This window comes from Gracilinanus agilis, chromosome 2, assembly GCF_016433145.1.
Source record: "Gracilinanus agilis isolate LMUSP501 chromosome 2, AgileGrace, whole genome shotgun sequence".
NCBI classification, from domain to species: Eukaryota; Metazoa; Chordata; class Mammalia; order Didelphimorphia; family Didelphidae; genus Gracilinanus; species Gracilinanus agilis.
The window spans coordinates 518,508,850-518,526,370 of NC_058131.1; the positions used below are offsets into that span (position 1 = coordinate 518,508,850).

The 17,521-nt window shown below is 37.6% G+C and overlaps 2 protein-coding genes across 4 annotated transcripts in view; one reads left to right on the forward strand and one right to left on the reverse strand.

Moving 5' to 3' along the window:
- The window catches only part of STRN3 (striatin 3), a 110,894-nt gene extending 93,522 nt beyond the window's left edge, over positions 1-17,372 (reverse strand). For all 3 annotated transcript variants that reach the window (XM_044665056.1, XM_044665053.1, XM_044665055.1), the window contains exon 1: positions 16,861-17,372. In XM_044665056.1, coding sequence (XP_044520991.1) covers positions 16,861-17,160 — 300 coding nt within the window. In that variant the 5' untranslated portion in view covers positions 17,161-17,372. The remainder of the gene's footprint in view (positions 1-16,860) is intronic.
- Positions 16,426-17,521, forward strand: part of AP4S1 (adaptor related protein complex 4 subunit sigma 1) — a 63,828-nt gene continuing 62,732 nt past the window's right edge. Inside the window, exon 1 of the mRNA XM_044665057.1 lies at positions 16,426-16,740. The gene's annotated coding sequence lies outside the window, so the exon portion shown is untranslated. The remainder of the gene's footprint in view (positions 16,741-17,521) is intronic.

Sequence of the window (17,521 nt, forward strand, 5' to 3'; positions counted from 1 at the left end):
TAGAAAATCAACTAAAAAGCTAGTGGAAACTTTAACAAAGTTGCAGGAAATAAAATAAACCCACATAAATCATCAGCATTTCTATATATTTCCAACAAAAATCAGCAGCAAGAGTTAGAAAGATGAACTCCATTTAAAATCACTCTAGATAATATAAAATGTGGGAATCTATCTGCCAAAACAAACCCAGGAATTACATGAACACAACTACAAAACAAATAAAACTAGATCTAAATAATTGGAAAAACATTAATTGTTCATGGGTAGGATGAGCTAAAAAATGACAATCCTACCTAAATTAACTCAGTGCCATATCTGTCAAAATACCAAAAACCTATTTTCTAAAACTAGAAAAAATTACAAAATTCATCTAGAAGAACAAAAGATCAAGACTATCAAAGGAACCAATAAATAAAAAAATGAGGGGCAGCTGGGTAGCTCAGTGGGTTGAGAGTCAGGCCTAGAGACTGGAGGTCCTAGGTTCAAATCCAGCCTCAGACACTTCCCAGCTGTGTGACCCTGGGCAAGTCACTTGACCCCCCATTGCCCACCCTTACCATTCTTCCACCTAAGAGTGGTTAAGGGTTTAAAAAAAAAGGGATGGATAGTGGCCTAGTAGTACCAGATCTTAAAACTGTACTAAACAGTGATCATTAAAACAATCTAGTACTGGGTAAAAGATAGAAGAGTGGATCAATGGCTAAAAGTAAATGCCCATAGCAATCTAGTGTTTGATAAACTCAAAGATTCCAGCTTTGGGGATAAGAACTCACTATTTGACAAAAACTGCTGGGAAAATTAGAAAAGAGTATGGCAAAAATTAGGATTGGCACAATCTCTCATACTCTCCAAGATAAATTCAAAATTGGCGCATGACAAACATAAAGAGTGATATTATAAGTAAATTTGGTGAACGTAGAATAGTATACCTGTCAGATCTATGGAGAAGGGAAAAATTTAAGAACAAACAAGAGAACATTACAAGATGTAAAATGAATAATTTTGACTACATTAAATTAAAAAAGGTTTCTATAAACCAAACAATGCAACCAAGATTAGAAGGGAAATAACAAACTGGGGGAAAACATAACAAATTTCTGACAAAGGTCTAATTTGTCAAATATATAAAGAACTAAGTCAAATTTACAAGTTTTCAGATGAAGAAATCAAAACTATCAATAATCATATGAAAAAAATGTTCTAAATCCCTCCTGATTAGAGAAATGCAAATCAAAAAAAAAACTCTGAGGGTACCCCCTTACGCCAGGGATATTGGCCAATATGACAGTAAAGGAAAATAATAAATGGAAGGGATGTGTCAAAATTGGGACATTAAAGCACTGGCGGTAGAGTTGTGAATTGATCCAACCATTCTGGAGGGCAATTTGGAATTATATCCAAAGGGCTTTAAAAGAAGGCATGCCCTTTGAACTAGCAAACCACTACTAGGTTTGTCCCCCAAAGAGTTTTTTTTTAAATGGGGACGGACCCGTTTATACAAAAATATTTATAGCTTCGCTTTTTGTGGTGGCAAAAAATTAGATAATGAGGGGATGTACCTCAGTTGGGGAATGGCTGATCAAATTGTGGTATATGATGGTGATGGAACACTATAAGGAATGAACTGGATGATTTCTTTAAGAACTGGAAAGACCTACATGAAGTAATATGGAGTGAAATAGGTAGAACCAGGAGAACCTTATAAACAGTAACTGAAACATTGTGGGACAATCAAATCTAACAGACTTTGCTACTAACAGCAATGCAATGATCCAGGACAATTCTGAGGGACCCATGAAAAAAAAATGCTATCCACAACTAGAGAAGGAACTGTTAGAATAGAAATGCAGAAGAAAACATATGATTTATCACTTGTTTATATGGGTATATGATTTGAAGTTTTGGTTTTAAAAGATCACTCTATTACAAAAATAAATAATATGGAAATAGGTTATGAGTGATAACACATGTATGACCCAGTGTAATTGCTTGTCAACTCTAAGAGGGGAAAAGGAAAAAGGTAGGGGACAACATGAATCATGTAACCATGGGAAAAAAATGAAAACAAAAAAACAAAATGTTATAATTTATATACTATTCATTGGTTCATTATTTTTCTGATTTTTAAAAAATGCATCAATTTGATTTTTTTTAAAGTGCAAATATACAAGTAATGGGCAGTAAGGTGGCACAATATAGCTCACCTGGCCTGGATTCAGGAAGACCTAAATTCAAATCCAGACTCAAGACACTTATTAGCTGGGGGTGACTCTAGGCAAGTCACTTAATGCTGTTTGCCTCAGTTTCCTCATCTATAAAATAAGCTAGAGAAGAAAATGTCAAACCATTTCAGCATCTTGGCCAAGAAAACCCCAAATGGGGTCATGAATGAAACAACAAAACAAAAATCCAAATTAAAGAAGCAAATACTTAATTCCATCACAGAAATTAGATCTCAGATACTAGTGAGATACCTTTAGCCAAAACAAACAACAAGATTAATTAATAAAAAGAAGGTATTAAAGCTTCCTGAAGGCAGGGAGGGACAGCTTGTTTTGTTTTTTGTCTATTTCCAGGATTTGGCACATAATAAATACTTCTTGAATCAATCCTCCATTTATAAAACTGCATTTTAGATGAAGGGAGAGGAGAAAGGGGAAAAAAGAACAGAACATTCAGAGTATTTGCTACTTTCTCATCTACATACCAATTTTTTTGCTACTCTATCATACAAACAAGATCCACTTGGAAACTAAAAAAGTGTATACTTCACAGAACCTACAGATCAGGGAAAAAAACATAACTCATGAGACTTATATTACCCATGACTGACCAAATATTAATTCCAATTTCATTTTCTTTGATCCGATAATAAAATATAGGAACTTCTGGAAAACCCATGATGTTGAAGTCCAATATCACAGGAACCATACATAAGAGAAATGGAGAGGCCTAGAAATATGTGTTTCAGCTCCCCATCTTTAGGAAGATAAGGTGACAATCTTATCTTATTGGATTTGTAGCTAAAAAGTATCTTAAAACTTATCTAATACTCTTATTTTAAATGAGGTAACTAAGATCTAGTTATGGTTCACAGTTACTAAATTGGTGGACAAAGACAAATGAATTAGAACATTAAAACATAAATCCCTGGTTTCCTACTGTCCTGTTAGACTACTCTTATGACCTCATTCAATGCCTAATTATGAAACATTTCTAAAAGGATAACATAAATAGATCATTGTGGCAATCAACAGATATTTACTAAGCATCTATGTGCCAGGCAAGGGTCTAAATTAAACACTAGGAATACAAAGAAAGGCAAAAGACAATCCTAACTTTCAAGGATCATGGTCTAATAAGAAATAGCATGTAAATAACTATAAACAAGGTATATACATGATAAGCTAAAGATCAAGAAAAGCTTCTTAAGAGAAAGTAGGATTTTAGCTAAGACTTAAAAGGAGGAGGAAGATGACTAGGGGACAGTGAAAGTAGTAAATCAGAAAATGAAATGTCTCATGCAAAGTGTAGCAAAGAGGACAATGTCACTAGGAGGAGGGGACACAGAGTAAGAGGTAAGAATTCTATACAGGTAGGAAGGGAACAGGTCATAGAAGGTTCTGAATATGAAATGGAAAATTGGATTCTAGAAGTAAAAGGCAGTCCCTGAAGTTTATTGAGCAGGAGAGTGACATGGACCTATATTTTTAAAAGATCAATTTGATAGTCTGAGTGAATGACAGACTAGAGTGGAGAAAGGTATGAGATAGAGAGACTAATCAGCAGGCTATTGCAACTGCCCAGGCATGGGATGATAAGGACCTGAAACAGAATGGAAGCTAAGTGAATGGATAGAAAAGGACATGTATGAAAAATATTAGGTCAGTAGAAATAACTGATTGAATCTGACTGGGGAGAAGAGGTGCATCTAATAAAGGTCAAGGATGGATGACACTTAAGTTGGGAGCCTCCATAATGGTAGGCAGGTGATACCCTTGACAATAATATGGAAATTCGAGAGAGGAAAGAATTTCAATTTGGATATGATGAGTTTAAGATGTCTAGAGGACATTCAGTTCACCATAGTCAATAGGCACTTGAAGATGTGAAGCTGGTGGTTGTTAGGGATGGAAAAATAGATTTGATAAGCACCAGCCCAGAAATGAAAGTTGAATCCATGGAAGCTGGTAAGATAATCAAGTAAAATAGTATAGAGGAAAAAGAAGAGGGTCCAAAACAGAACGGTGAAAGACATCCACAATTAGTACACATGACTTGGATGAACTTCTAACAAAGGAAACTGAGAAGTAACAGAGAGAAGTATGTAAAAATAGAGAAGAGGGTATCAAGCAGAAGGTGATTAACAGTGTCAAAAGCTACACAGAGGTCAAAAAGAATGAAGATTGAGCAAAAGACTATTCTATCTGGCATTGAAGAAATCATTGGTAACTGAAGAGAGAAATTTCAGTTCAATAAGGTTGGAAATCAAACTGTAGAGAGTTGAAAGAGAGGAAAAGAAATGAAGGAATCTCTTGTAGATGGTCTTCACAAGGAGAACAGTCACAAATGGAAAAATGACAATAGCAAGCAGGGAAGGATGGACAATGTGAGGATTTTTTTTGTTTTAAGGATGAGAAAGACATGAGATGTCTGTAGACAGTAGGGGAGCCAGTAGACAGGAAAAGATTGATTGAAGATAAGTGAGAAAGTGGGGATTAACAGAAGGGGGAATCTGCTGAAGAAGATAGAATAAAATGGAATAATTTGCACATGCATGTTGAGGAGTTTGCCCTGGCAAGAAGAGCCACCTCCTATTCATGTGAGATGGAGGTGAAGCAAGACAGTGGCATTAAGCATCTGGGTGATGTGAGAAGAGGAACAATAGAGTATAGGAAGCTATCTATAAATGACCTCAATTTTTTCAGTGAAAAATTCAGGCAAGGTTCTCAGCTGAAAGGGAAGTTATTGGAGGTTTGAAGAAGGATGCTCTGATAAGTGGAATAGTGTATCTATTAGAGAGAGAGAGAGAGAGAGAGAAAAGAATTGTCTTGCTGCTGTAAAAGCGCAGTTGAAATTATGTAAGAGTGGATCTAAAAGATCCAGTCAGCAAGGTTTCATGATTTTCTTCAGCTACATTTGCAGCAAGCTAGTAGGACCCAAAAGCAGGTGATGGTGGTAGTATTTTAGAGAGATGAAGAATCAAAGGACTGAAGTCCCAGTGGAACAAAATGAAATAAAGATTTATTGAGCATCTACTATGTGCCAAGCTCTATTCCAAGTACTTTAAAAATATCTTAATTAATTCTGACAACCCTGTGAAGTTACTGTCAACTTGAAATCTGAAGACCCCAAGTCTGCCACTGTCCCTTGAGAAATCACCCCTTGAGGGAATTAGGCCTTAAAGTATATTTGATGGTCCCAATTGGGTGGGACTAGTAGACCTAAATCAAATATTAAGTACTCTTTTGTCCTGGCAGTTTCTCCCCTAGTATTAAAGTCCACTCCCAGGTAGCCCAGCCCTAGGCTGGACCTTTCCCTTTTGTATCCATTGTAAAGCATCAGCCTCTCACTGATAATCCTATCTGGGACTTCTCATTTCACTGTAGCCATGGTAATGCCAATCAATCATACTTCCAGGTCCTTCATTCTCCAAATGGTATATAAGTTCTCCAAGTTCTATTGTTTTGGCAAATCATCTCAAACAGTATATTCTCCCAGAGATACTGTCCCTGGAGCCTCTGGGTTTTGACTCTTGTGTGGCCCTGGCTCAGTGATAGTGGAGGATTATTGGACCTATCTCTTTCCTGATTAAAGACTTGGTTTTTCTGACTTCTTTAGTAGTTCTGTATTTTTCCAAGTCTGAGGCAACCAGACGTTAAAGAGACTTACTCAGGTTCATACATCTAGAAAATCTATGGCTGAATTTGAACTTGGGGATACCTAAAGTCCAGTCTTCTACCCAAAGCATCACCAATTGCCAGACTGAGAACAAAGAAAAAGGCATGGACTTACAGGGCAGAAGGTGAAGGAGAATGACAGAAAATTCTTATCAGATAGAAAATTTAGGCACTTCTAGAAATGGAAGCAGTGCATTTGTGGATAATGACAAGGTCAAGGATATAACCATTTCTATATGTCTCTGAGATAGGTTGGAACAAGTTATAGGAAATGAATATAGAGTGTTAAGAGGTAATATCAGTATTTACATTGAATTTCCTGGCATGAAGCAGCAGTTGAGGAGAAAGACAATGAGCCAGAGAATATCCCATTGCTATCATATACAACTTGTTCAGTATTCTTCAATTGATGGAAATCTCAACTGCTAATTCTTTGCCACCACAAAGATATCTGCAATAAATATTTTTGTACCAATAATTTGTATAAATTTTTTGTAATCTCTTTGGCATACAGACCTAGTACTGGTATTGCTGGATTAAAAGGTATACACAATTTTATAGACCTTATATATAGGCATAGTTCTAAATTGTTCTCCAGAATAGTTGGATCAGGTACCAACTCCACCAACAATGCATTATTTCCCAATTTTCCCATATCCTCTTTAACATATATCATTTTCCTTTTCTGTCATATTAGTGAATCTTAAAGGTGTAAAGTGATACCTAAGAGTTGTGTAAGAAGGCAATTTAATTAAGCAACCCCTCATTTGTATTACCGTAAAAATCTCATTAGTTTGATACCTTGTAACTGTGTGATTTGTGGTAAGAATAGGCAAGAGTCTATGTATGTATGCATGTAGGTAACTATATTAAGAATGTAGTCTTAGAACATTACTAGAGTTAAAATCTTAAATGTGTTACCATATTAATCATAAGTGAGTTACTATGTTAATTCTATGTATATGAATCTGTTTTATAGAGCACTTTATTTAAGATTAATTCATGGGAGGGGGTATGGAGACCAGAATGTCACCCAAAGGATTATGGAGGGCAGGGGTCCTTAGAAGACAAGGACCCTTGGAGGGCTAGAAGGTATTGGGGATTTTGGACATTTCCTGTTATTATATTGAGTGACTCCCTCCCTTTAAGTTCCTCCACTCTAAGTTCCCCTTTTTGCCTTTAAAAACTTGTTGATGTCAATGATCAGGGTCTCAAATTCAACTGGGTAGCTGCAGATCTTTTGACGTGTTGGCATTGTTCACCAACTAAAATTAGACTTTGCTCAGAGTATTTTGCCTACTCTTTTTCATTCAGTCATTTTAATTTGCATTTCTCCAATTAATACTGATTTACAGCATTTTTTTCATGACACTAAAGAGAGCTTTGATTTCTTCAACTGAAAACTGCGTCTTATTCTATGACAATTTATCAACTCATAAATTTGACAGAGTTCTCTATAAATCTGAGAAATAAGATCTTTATCAGAGAAACTTACTGTTAGTTCCTCCCCCCATTTTCTGCTTTCTTTCCAATCTTGGTTACATTGGTTTTGTTAGTGTAAAATCTTTTTAATGTAATCAGAATTATCCATTTTATAGCTCAGAATGTTCTCGATATCTTGTTTGGTCCTAAATTCTTCCCTTATTCATAATCTGATGGGTAAACTATTCCATACTCCCCTAATTTGCTTAACATATCATTCTTTATGTCTAACCCATTTTCACACTTTGACCTCATTTTCAACATATGGTGTGAAGATATTGATCTGAACATAGTTTCTGCCAAAATGTTTTTCAGTTTTCCCAACAGTTTTTGTCAACTAGTGGGTTGTGTCCCAAAAGCTTGGATTTGGGGGCTTATCAAACACTAAATTATTATGGTCATTAATCAAACAACATCATGTTGTGTAAGTAATCTAATCCACTGATCACCATTCTATTTCTTGGCCAATACTAGATTGTTTTTTGATGACTACCACTTAATAGTATAATTTGGGATCTGGTATGGCTAGATCAGTTTCCTTCATTTTTAAAAACTGATTCACTTTTATAATTCTTGACCTTTTGTTCTTCTGGATGAATGACATTTTTTCTAGCTCTAAAAAAAAATGCTTTTGGGGGACAGCTAGGTGGCTCAGTGAATTGAGAGTAAGGCCTAGAGAAGGGAGATTCTGGATTCCAATCTGGTCTCAGATACTTCCTAGCTTTGTAACCATGGGCAAGTCAATTAACATCCCTACCCCCCCCAAACCCAGCCCTTACCACTCTTCTGCCTTAGAACCAATGCACAGTATTGATTCTAAGATGGAAGGAAAGGTTTTTTTTTTTAATGCTTTTTTTTAGTAGTTTGTTAATGACACTGCATAAATAGATTAATTTGGTTAGAATTAAATTGTTATTATATTGGTTTGGTCTACTCATGAGCAATTAGTATTTTTTCCAATTATTTAATTCTGACTTTAGTTGTGTAAGAAATATTTTGTAATTGTGTTCATATAGTTTTGGATTATGTATTCATGGGTAGATTCCGAAGAAAATTTTTTTTATTGCCTACAGTTAATTTAAATGGAATTTCTCTATCTTCTTGCAGGTGGGCTTTGTTGGTAATAAATAGAAATACTAATGATTTATGTTGGCTCATTTTATATCTTGCAACTTTGTTAATATCAGTATTTTTGATCCCATTTCCTAACTGCCACTCGTTCCCTAACTTATCTATAAACCTTCTCTTTGATTTTCAAATTTCCCCCTTTCTATTGGTACTTTCCCCTCACCCTAAAAAATGTTTAAATTTCTTATACCTTTAAAAGCAAAACAAAATTACTTCTCTAAATGCTCCTCTCTCCACCTTAAACAAATATCTTTTAAAAATATATTTATATATTTTAAACTCTTCTCTCCAGTACCTCCCCTACCCACTGAGAAGGCAATCAATGATATCAATTACACATGTGAAATCATGCAAAACATTTTCACATTGGCCATGTTGTAAACAAAAAAACCACCAAAATTCTTATAAGGAAAAGCCTACATTCACTGTATAAAACATCTGATCCAATTATTCGCCAATCTCTTACATGAGACCTGCTCTCTCAAAAGTTACCAGTGACTTTCTAACTATCAAATCCAAAGTCTACTTCCAAGTCTTCAGCCTCCATAATTCCTCTGAAACCATTTGAATCATTTCATTACCCCACTCCTCCTGAACCACCTCAACATTTAACTTTAAGAGTCACTCTATATGCAAAGCACTATGCTTAGATATTATGGAGATAAAATTAATTAGAATAAGGTTCAATGTCTCTTTTTGAATGATTCACCTATTACTTCAGCATAAGGACCCCAATTTCTCTAGTACTTACCTGTGGTGTATATAATTCCCTTGTTTCCAGTTGTTGACTCTCTACTTGGATATACCACTGTGGCACCTTAAATTAAGTCCTGAAACTCCTGATGTTCCCATTTCTTTTATTTCCATTCTCTCAATCAATCAGGCCCTCATTTTACAGATGAGGAAATGAAGCAAATAAGGATAAGGTGTCCAGGCTCATAAAACTAGTATATATCTGAGGCCCAATTTGAACTCATATCTTTCTGAGTCCAAGGGCTGAGCTACCTAGCTGCCCTTATGCAGTCTATAAAAATCCTTTTCAGAAGTGTTTTAAAATGCCCAAGATGAAATACATAGGAAACCAATTTGTTGAAATCCTATCATCAATTAAAAACAAAAACACTTAAATTGTTCAGTCTTTCCATGGATAAATAGCAAGAGTTGTGTTGCAATAGGTACTATATCACTTCTCTGATTAAACTAAATGCCAGCCAAACTTCACTTTACTCCAGGATCCCATCCTCAATTTTAAAAATATGCACTGATTAAGCATCTACTATGTTTCTGGAACAGTGCTGGTATTAGAGACAAAAAGACAAAAACAAAACAGTTCTTGCATTATAAAACGGGAGGGAACAAGCATTTATTAGGTGCCTACTATGTGCCAGGCACACTGCTAAAATCTTTACAAATATTATCTCATTTGATTCTCACAACAATCCTTATAAGGTAGATGATATTATTATCTCCATTTTACAATTGAGTTAACTGAGGTTAAGTGACTTGCCCAGGGTCAAGCAGCTAGTGTCTGAGTCTGAATTTGAACTAGTCCTGACCCTTGTCAGGAAGTTGTTTTGTAATCCTTACACAAAAGATTATGAAAGGGAGTATGAATTGAGTCAAGAAGACCTAGGTTCAAATCCCACTTCTGATGCAAAATAGTTCTTGCATTAAGCAAGGCCTTAAACTCTCAGTGCCCCAGGACTATACTGCAAAGGTATGGATTGGTTTTATTTATATTTAGCAAGGAAATGTATTTTATCAGGACCTTGCTACAACTGATGATATCACAGGTTTGGACACAGTTTTAGAGACACAAAGAGCCAGGAGAAATCAGTAAAGGTTTCCCAAATAAGGAAGTGGCTTTTGAAATGAGTTTTAAGGTAACTAGGGATTCTAAGAGACAAAGATAAAGAGGGAGCATTCTAGGCATGGAAGACTTGTCAATGTAACTGTCCAAAACTATGAGCTGGAAAGTCCTGAAAAGAGAACAACAAGAAAGCCAGTCTGTCTGAACCAAAGGAGTGCATGAAGGGAAGTAATGTATTACAAGGCTAAAAAGAGAGGATGGAGTACTTAGATTGAATTCAGACTCATGAGATCTAAATTCAAGTTTTGGCTCAGAAGCTTACTACTAGAGAGTAAGCAAAGAAACAACTTAAACTAGCCTTCTCTTCTCATTTGTAAAATGGGAACACTTGTAATCTATACTTGAGAAGTTGTTGTAAGTAAAAGTAAAAATATTTTTATAAACTGTAAAATTTCACAAAAATCTGCATTAGATTTATAAATAGGCAAGATTTAATTAAAGTTTATAATTTGTTATAGTTCTGTAACATTAACATTCTGGCAACAGAAATATTTTATTTATTTATTATCTTATAACATATCAATCTCTATGCTAGTGATTCCCAAACCTGTAAATCCAGCCTTAATCTCAGCTCAGTTCCATACCACTAAATGCTTTTGGACATCTCAAAATCAAGTTCCAAAAGCATGAGAAACTTTACATTTTCAGAAACAGAATTCATCTTTCCCTCAAAATCCTCACCCCTGAGCAGCTTTCCTATTACTGCTGAAGGTTACCATAATCCTTCTAGTCACCTAGCCTGGTAACCTTCCTGCCACCCTCAATTATTCACTCATACTCACATATTCAATCTATTGTCAAATTTTGTCATTTCTACCCTCACAACATCTCCATTATGTCTGTCTCTCTCTACTCGAATCTAATGTCACCATCCTATTATGTATCCAAATTACCTATTTATTGAATTACTTCAATAACTTGGTGTCTTCGTCTCAAATCTTTCTCTATTCCAATCCATTCTTATCAATTTTATGACCAATCAACGTGATCAGAGTAAACAGACAACAACAAATGTTTTGAGAGACAAGCTGCACTTTTAAAATATAAGATACAGTTAACATACTTCATTTCAATGTTCTATGTATAGCACATTTTATAATTTACATTCACTTAAAGTTTATTTGTAAGTTATAGAAGATACCTTCCACTAAAGCCAGATGGCTCTGAGCAATGACCCCTCTGTTACTAAAGATCATAACAGCATAGTGTAAGCTCTAACCACTCTTTCCACTAAACTGAAAGTTTTTTAAAAGTTCAGGTATAAGATGGCACAGTGGAAAGGAGCCAGGTCTGGAGTCAGAAGGATCTGGTTTAAATCTTGCCTCAGACACTTCCCTGGGCAAGTCACTTAATCCTGTTTGCCTAGCCATTGTCCTTCTGACAATGTTACTAAGACAAAAACATAAGAATTTTTTAAAAAATACGACACACTTTTACATGCTGAATTTCTCATTTGAGAACAAGTGTAAAAAAGTTTGGAGGAGGTCATCACCAAGAGGTTACATGAAAGGAACAGTTTTTTCGGTCATGGCAACTAATGAAAACCATCTGCCAAAGTATGTAGTGGTTATCATTTGCACTATGGAAAGGATTTAGTACCACATTACACAGATGTATATCACAGATTCCAGCAGTTCTAAAGTAGAACAAAGACAAAGACAAATACATGTGTCATATACAAAAACTATAAGAAATAAATTTGTACCACATGAGAATATAAAATTGGCAATAACAAGTTTGATTCTTTAAAAAAGGATAACTTTGGGAAAGCTGGATGGCTCAGTGGTTTGAGAACCAGGCCTATAGATGGGAAGTGCTAGGTTCAAATCGGAACCCCCCTACTGGCTAGCCCTAATCACTCTTCTGAGTTAGAACCAATATATAGTACTGATTCTAAGGCAAAAGGTAAGGGTTTTTTTTAAAAAAGGAAATCTATGGAATATTTATTAAGTACCTACTATATGCCATACAAAAGGAAAAGTAGTAAATATAGAACTGACCTTTGAGTGAGGAAACTTGGGTTCAAGTATTGCCTTTGATGAAAAGTAGTGTAACAAATTCCCAGTGAACTAAGTTTAAGAAGAATTGGTAGAGGGTATACAAGTGAAATCATGGGAGCGGACTAGGTTGGGGGGAGGGGGGTGTCAGGCAGTGATACATATAGGAAAGTGAGTAATCTCTTCCCTCAAGGGATATATCATTCCACAGATAAAACATGCCCACTGATAAATGAATATACACCCCTAGAGATCCTAAAAACAGACTGAATTCCTGTTCACAGAAAATAAACTAATATTTAAATTCCACAATATCGTTTTCTGAGCCAAGAGGAAAAAGTTCACATATTAATAATAGTTTACCACATAATTTATCTGAGTTCAAAACATTTATAATTAATACTTCCAATAATGGGAGCTTCAAGGAATCATATTTCTAGAAAACTATGTACATACATATACTAGGTTTTATGCAAGAGTGATATAATTTATTAATTCTATAAATAGATTTGTCTTTCAAATATATTTAAATCGGTCAGCTATATGGCTCAATAGACATAAGGTCCTGAGTTCAAATCAGATCTCAGACACTTCCTAGCCAAATTACCCTGGGCAACTCACTTAAGCCCAAGTGCCTTGCCCTTACCACTCTTCTGCCTTGAAATACTAACATCAATTCTAAGACAGAAGTGGGTAAGGGTCTAAAAAAATAAACTATATTTATTTAAATTTACATTAGCACCAAAACAATTATCATAACAATAATCAACTGTGAGACTTGGCTTCTCTGATCAATATAACAATCCAAGACAATTTCAAAGGATTCATGATTTTTTAAAATGCTATTCACTTCCAAAGTCAGAAGTAATGATTTCTAAATACAAATTAAAGTATGACTTTTTTCTTAATTTATTTTTTTGCTTTTTTAAAAAATGGCTAATATGGAAATGTTTTACATGATTTCACATGTATAATTGATATATTGCTTATTTTCTCAATGAGGGTAGGGATAGGAGAAAGAATTTGGGACTCAAAATTAGAAAAGAATGATTAAAATAAATAACAAATCTAAAAAGATAAATTTTATAATTAGAAATGCACTGATACTTCATTAAAATAACATGAATTCTCCCACTTACATCTTGACATACACAAATGGCAGCACATCCAAAACTTAAGTAAAAAAGTTGTAAAATTTAAAAAGCTAGTAACTAGTTAATACAATTTTACACTTGAAATATTATTGATTTAAAACATTAAGAAAAGGGGCAGCTGGGTAGCTCAGTGGAGAACCAGGCCTAGAGACAGGAGGTCCTAGGTTCAAATCTGGCCTCAGACACTTCCCAGCTGTGTGACCCTGGGCAAGTCACTTGACCCCCATTGCCTACCCTTGCCACTCTTTTGCCTTGAAGCCAATACACAGTATTGATTCTAAGGAGGAAGGTAAGGGTTTAAAAAAAAAAAAAAGAAAAAAATTAAAGAAAATAAGAACATTTATATCCCATAAGCATACAATAATGCTGAAATTCTGTTGTCTTGAAAAACTAAGTTGGTAAATGCAAAACCATTTTGCTGAAATTAATTTTATTAGCGAGCAGAATCCTAACCACAGAATTTTGAATAACTACCTAAACCCATTTCTACATATGAGAAAGTTGAGGCCATTAGAGAGGAAATAACTTAAACCCAATGTCACAAAAGCAGAAAGCAGTAGTTGGGATTCAAACTAAGGTCCTCTGCTATTTCCACTGCACCACACCCTCACTGCTAGTTTAAGAACCTCTTACAAATGATTTGGATGGACAGTCCATAGAATGAGGCCAATCAATACACTTTCCTTAGAAACAGCACAAATGAATGATAACTTGGTCTCAGGATTCATGTAAAGGATAGGCTGTTTTACTTTTGAGATATAATGTAGTGCTTCTGGTGATGTTTTTCCTTCAATTAAGATGCCTCTTTTAAATTACAATATTATACCGTATTCTCATACCAATTGTGTATGGTTGGGGAGTCATGGATCAGAGCTGCATCACAGATGGAGTTGGCAGCAACCTTCAGAGAAATCTAGTTCAACCTCCTTATTTTTATATAAAGGGAAAGAAACTAAGGCTCAGTGAGGTTCTTTGGCTTGTGTGGATTCATATAACTGTTAATGGCAGAACTAAAATTTGAATCCAGCTTGTCTAATTACAAATTCTCTACTCTTTGCACTGCATTAAGGACTATGAAGAATTAAGAGGCAAATCCAGAGGCACACAGTGCGTGTGAGCTACACAAGAGAAATAGCATCAGATATTAGAAACCACAAAGAAAAAATGCACTAGTCACCTAACAAGAGGATTAACTAATGAACAATTTGTGTCCTTGTGACCTTGAGCAATGAGAAGAAATCTAGAGAAAGGCCCCCAGGATATATAGCATAGAGAGACCCTCTGTGGAGAACAAGAGTTCTTCAGAACAGGCAAGCACAGACAGGTTACTAGGGAAAGGAGTACCAAAGGAGAAAGGTTAGAGGTCAAAGGCAAGATTTTAGACATTATAAGATTAACATCACTAACTTAACTCCACTAGTTTAAACCAGTAATTTCTCTATTGGTTGTTATATTATAGTTAAGTGTGACTAATAAAACTCTTACTTAGAAAAGTCCTAAAATATAAATCCTAGGCTTAATTCTTTATAAAATTCTCTAATCATCAACCTTTAGACTGAATTACTGTTATTTCAAAACCATCAACGCAAAAATAAGACAAATGATTATACCTAATAAATCTTCCTCATGAAGTTTGAAACCTATCCATCTCACTATAAAAATTATTTCCTTACATTACATAGTTATGGACAGCACTAGTAATAAATTCAAATTTTAACACATGCTTTTTAAAAAGCCTTTTCTAAATGTGTATGTACACTCATTGTGTTGTCCATAGTATAATATTAAAGTGTATTATCTGTAGGTCACTACAAACTTTCAACTAGTCATTTCAAGTACCCAGTGCACCATGCATCAAGTGTACATATTAAAAATACCCCAAAAATATTAAAGGAAAATAAATGTTGTGAAATAAGCTGACAGGTCTAATAGAACAAATCTTAATACTATTCTTCTAAGGCTTGACAATTTCGAAAGCAAAATTATATTTTCACCCTTAAAAAAACATCATTACCCACATTTTGTGACTTCAGTGTTATAGACAAAACAAAAAAACCCAATTCTTACTGTCTCCAAAATATTACTGTCCTGATTTAGATACTAGGGATGAGATCTTTAAAGTGGGCATGGTTTTCCCTCAGTATTATATTTTCATAACTATTCAGCGTGCACATGTATAGTGAAGTACAATACAACACAAACTAAACACATTCTTGTCATAAAAGAACAGGTGCAGTGCTTTCTAGCAGATACTTCTCCCCACCCAGCTCAGTCCTAAATTGCCCTAGAAAGGAGCTTATAAATAAACCCTTTGGTAATGTCCACTAAAATATTTTTTTCTCAACAGATGTATATACCAACAATAGGTCAAGCCCCTAACTATAAAGGTCTACATTCAGGTTCTCATTTCTGAGGTTGTAAGAAACATTTTATTTTCCATTTCCTCCCCGGCAAAAGGGAGTTTGGGGTATGCAAATAACTTTATTCCAAAGATACAAGTCCCATCTGCCCTTTCCTCTTTTTTCCTAATACTAAGCAGTTGAAGGGAGACAGAAGGGAGTGACAGCTTGGGACGCAAGAAGAAGTGAAGCAACTTTAACTCACTAAAGAATTATTCATTATGAGCAGAGTTTAAGAGTTGGGTCGAAGTTGAGATAAGTTAGTGACCCAAAAGGGGGGGAGGGGGAACCATCACTCAAGTGAACAAGACCCAAGGCAAGGGTTCAGCGGGGAGTGAAAACTTAAAATTGCTTTCTAAGGGAACCAGGATGCTCCAGGGAGGAGAGGGCAGCTGTCAAAGGGCAGGTTCCTCCGGGAGTCTGGGGGGTGTTGACCTGCTTGGAGGAGGAGAAAAGGGGAGGAGGAAGAGCCCGACAGGATCCTGGGCTGGGGTTTCTGGCCCAAGGGGAGGAAGAGTTAAGGGCAGCCCTAACACGCACGTCCCGTAGGCCTCCCTCCCCCACCCTGTGGCCCAGCGTGGGGATCGTTCCGGGATCCCCGGGACTGGCCCCTGCCGCCGACGGAGAAGCCCCGGCGGACGCCATACTAGAAACCAAAATGGCTGCCCTGAGGAAGCCCGCACAGCGCAGCCAGTAAGGGCCGCGGAGAAAGCTTCCCGCCGTGGGAGGGAGGGGGGAGGGGGACCCCTGCCAGGACCTGCTGCTGCTACTGCTCCTCCTCCTCGGCTCGGCCAGGCCGAGCCCCCCAAGGTATGTCTCGCCTACCCGGCGCCCTCGGGCAGGGGATCCCCGCGCGGGCCCCACCCCCTCCACCCTCCGGTCGGGGTCCCGTCGTCCTCCCCCCACCCCAGGGGTCCCGCGGCCGGCTACCTGCAGTTCGGCCCGCTCCACTTCCCAGTGCGCTCGCTCCATCTCGAAGCGCGCCCACTCATGCTGAATGTAGTGCAGTATGCCCGGGATCGTGTACTGCTGCGGCCGGGACAGTTCCGGGCCCGTAGAGGGGCCCGCACCTTCCGCCGCTGTTGGCTGACCCCCACCAGCGACCGCTCCTCCGCCGGCTCCAGGTTGTAGGTTCATGTTAACTCCCGGCCCCTGCTGCTGCCGTGGGGGGCCTGCCATCCCCGGGCCGCCGCCGCCGCCTCCTCCTCCTCCTCCCGGGAGCTCATCCATTGTGTGAGGGGCCCCGGCCGGGGCGCGGGGGGAAACGCGGACGGCCGGGGGCGGGGGGGAAGGGGGAGGAAGGTGGCCCCGCGCGGGCGGCTGGGCGGCGGCCCGCGGGGAGAGGGGCGGGGAGGGGGTCGTTGCTAAAGTGTCTGTCGCGGGTCAGAGTAGGGAGCTGCCGGCCGCCGCCATTACAGTCCCTCCTCCATCTGCCTGTCTCACTCACTCACTGGCGTGGGGGGGGACGGATGGGAGGGGGAAAGGAGGGTAACGTGGGGGGGCGGGGGAGGGAAAGAGGTAGTCGTACAGCCGTCGCCCCCGCGTGGCATGCTGGGTAAGCTGCGCCGGCGCCGCTGCCGCAAATGTTATA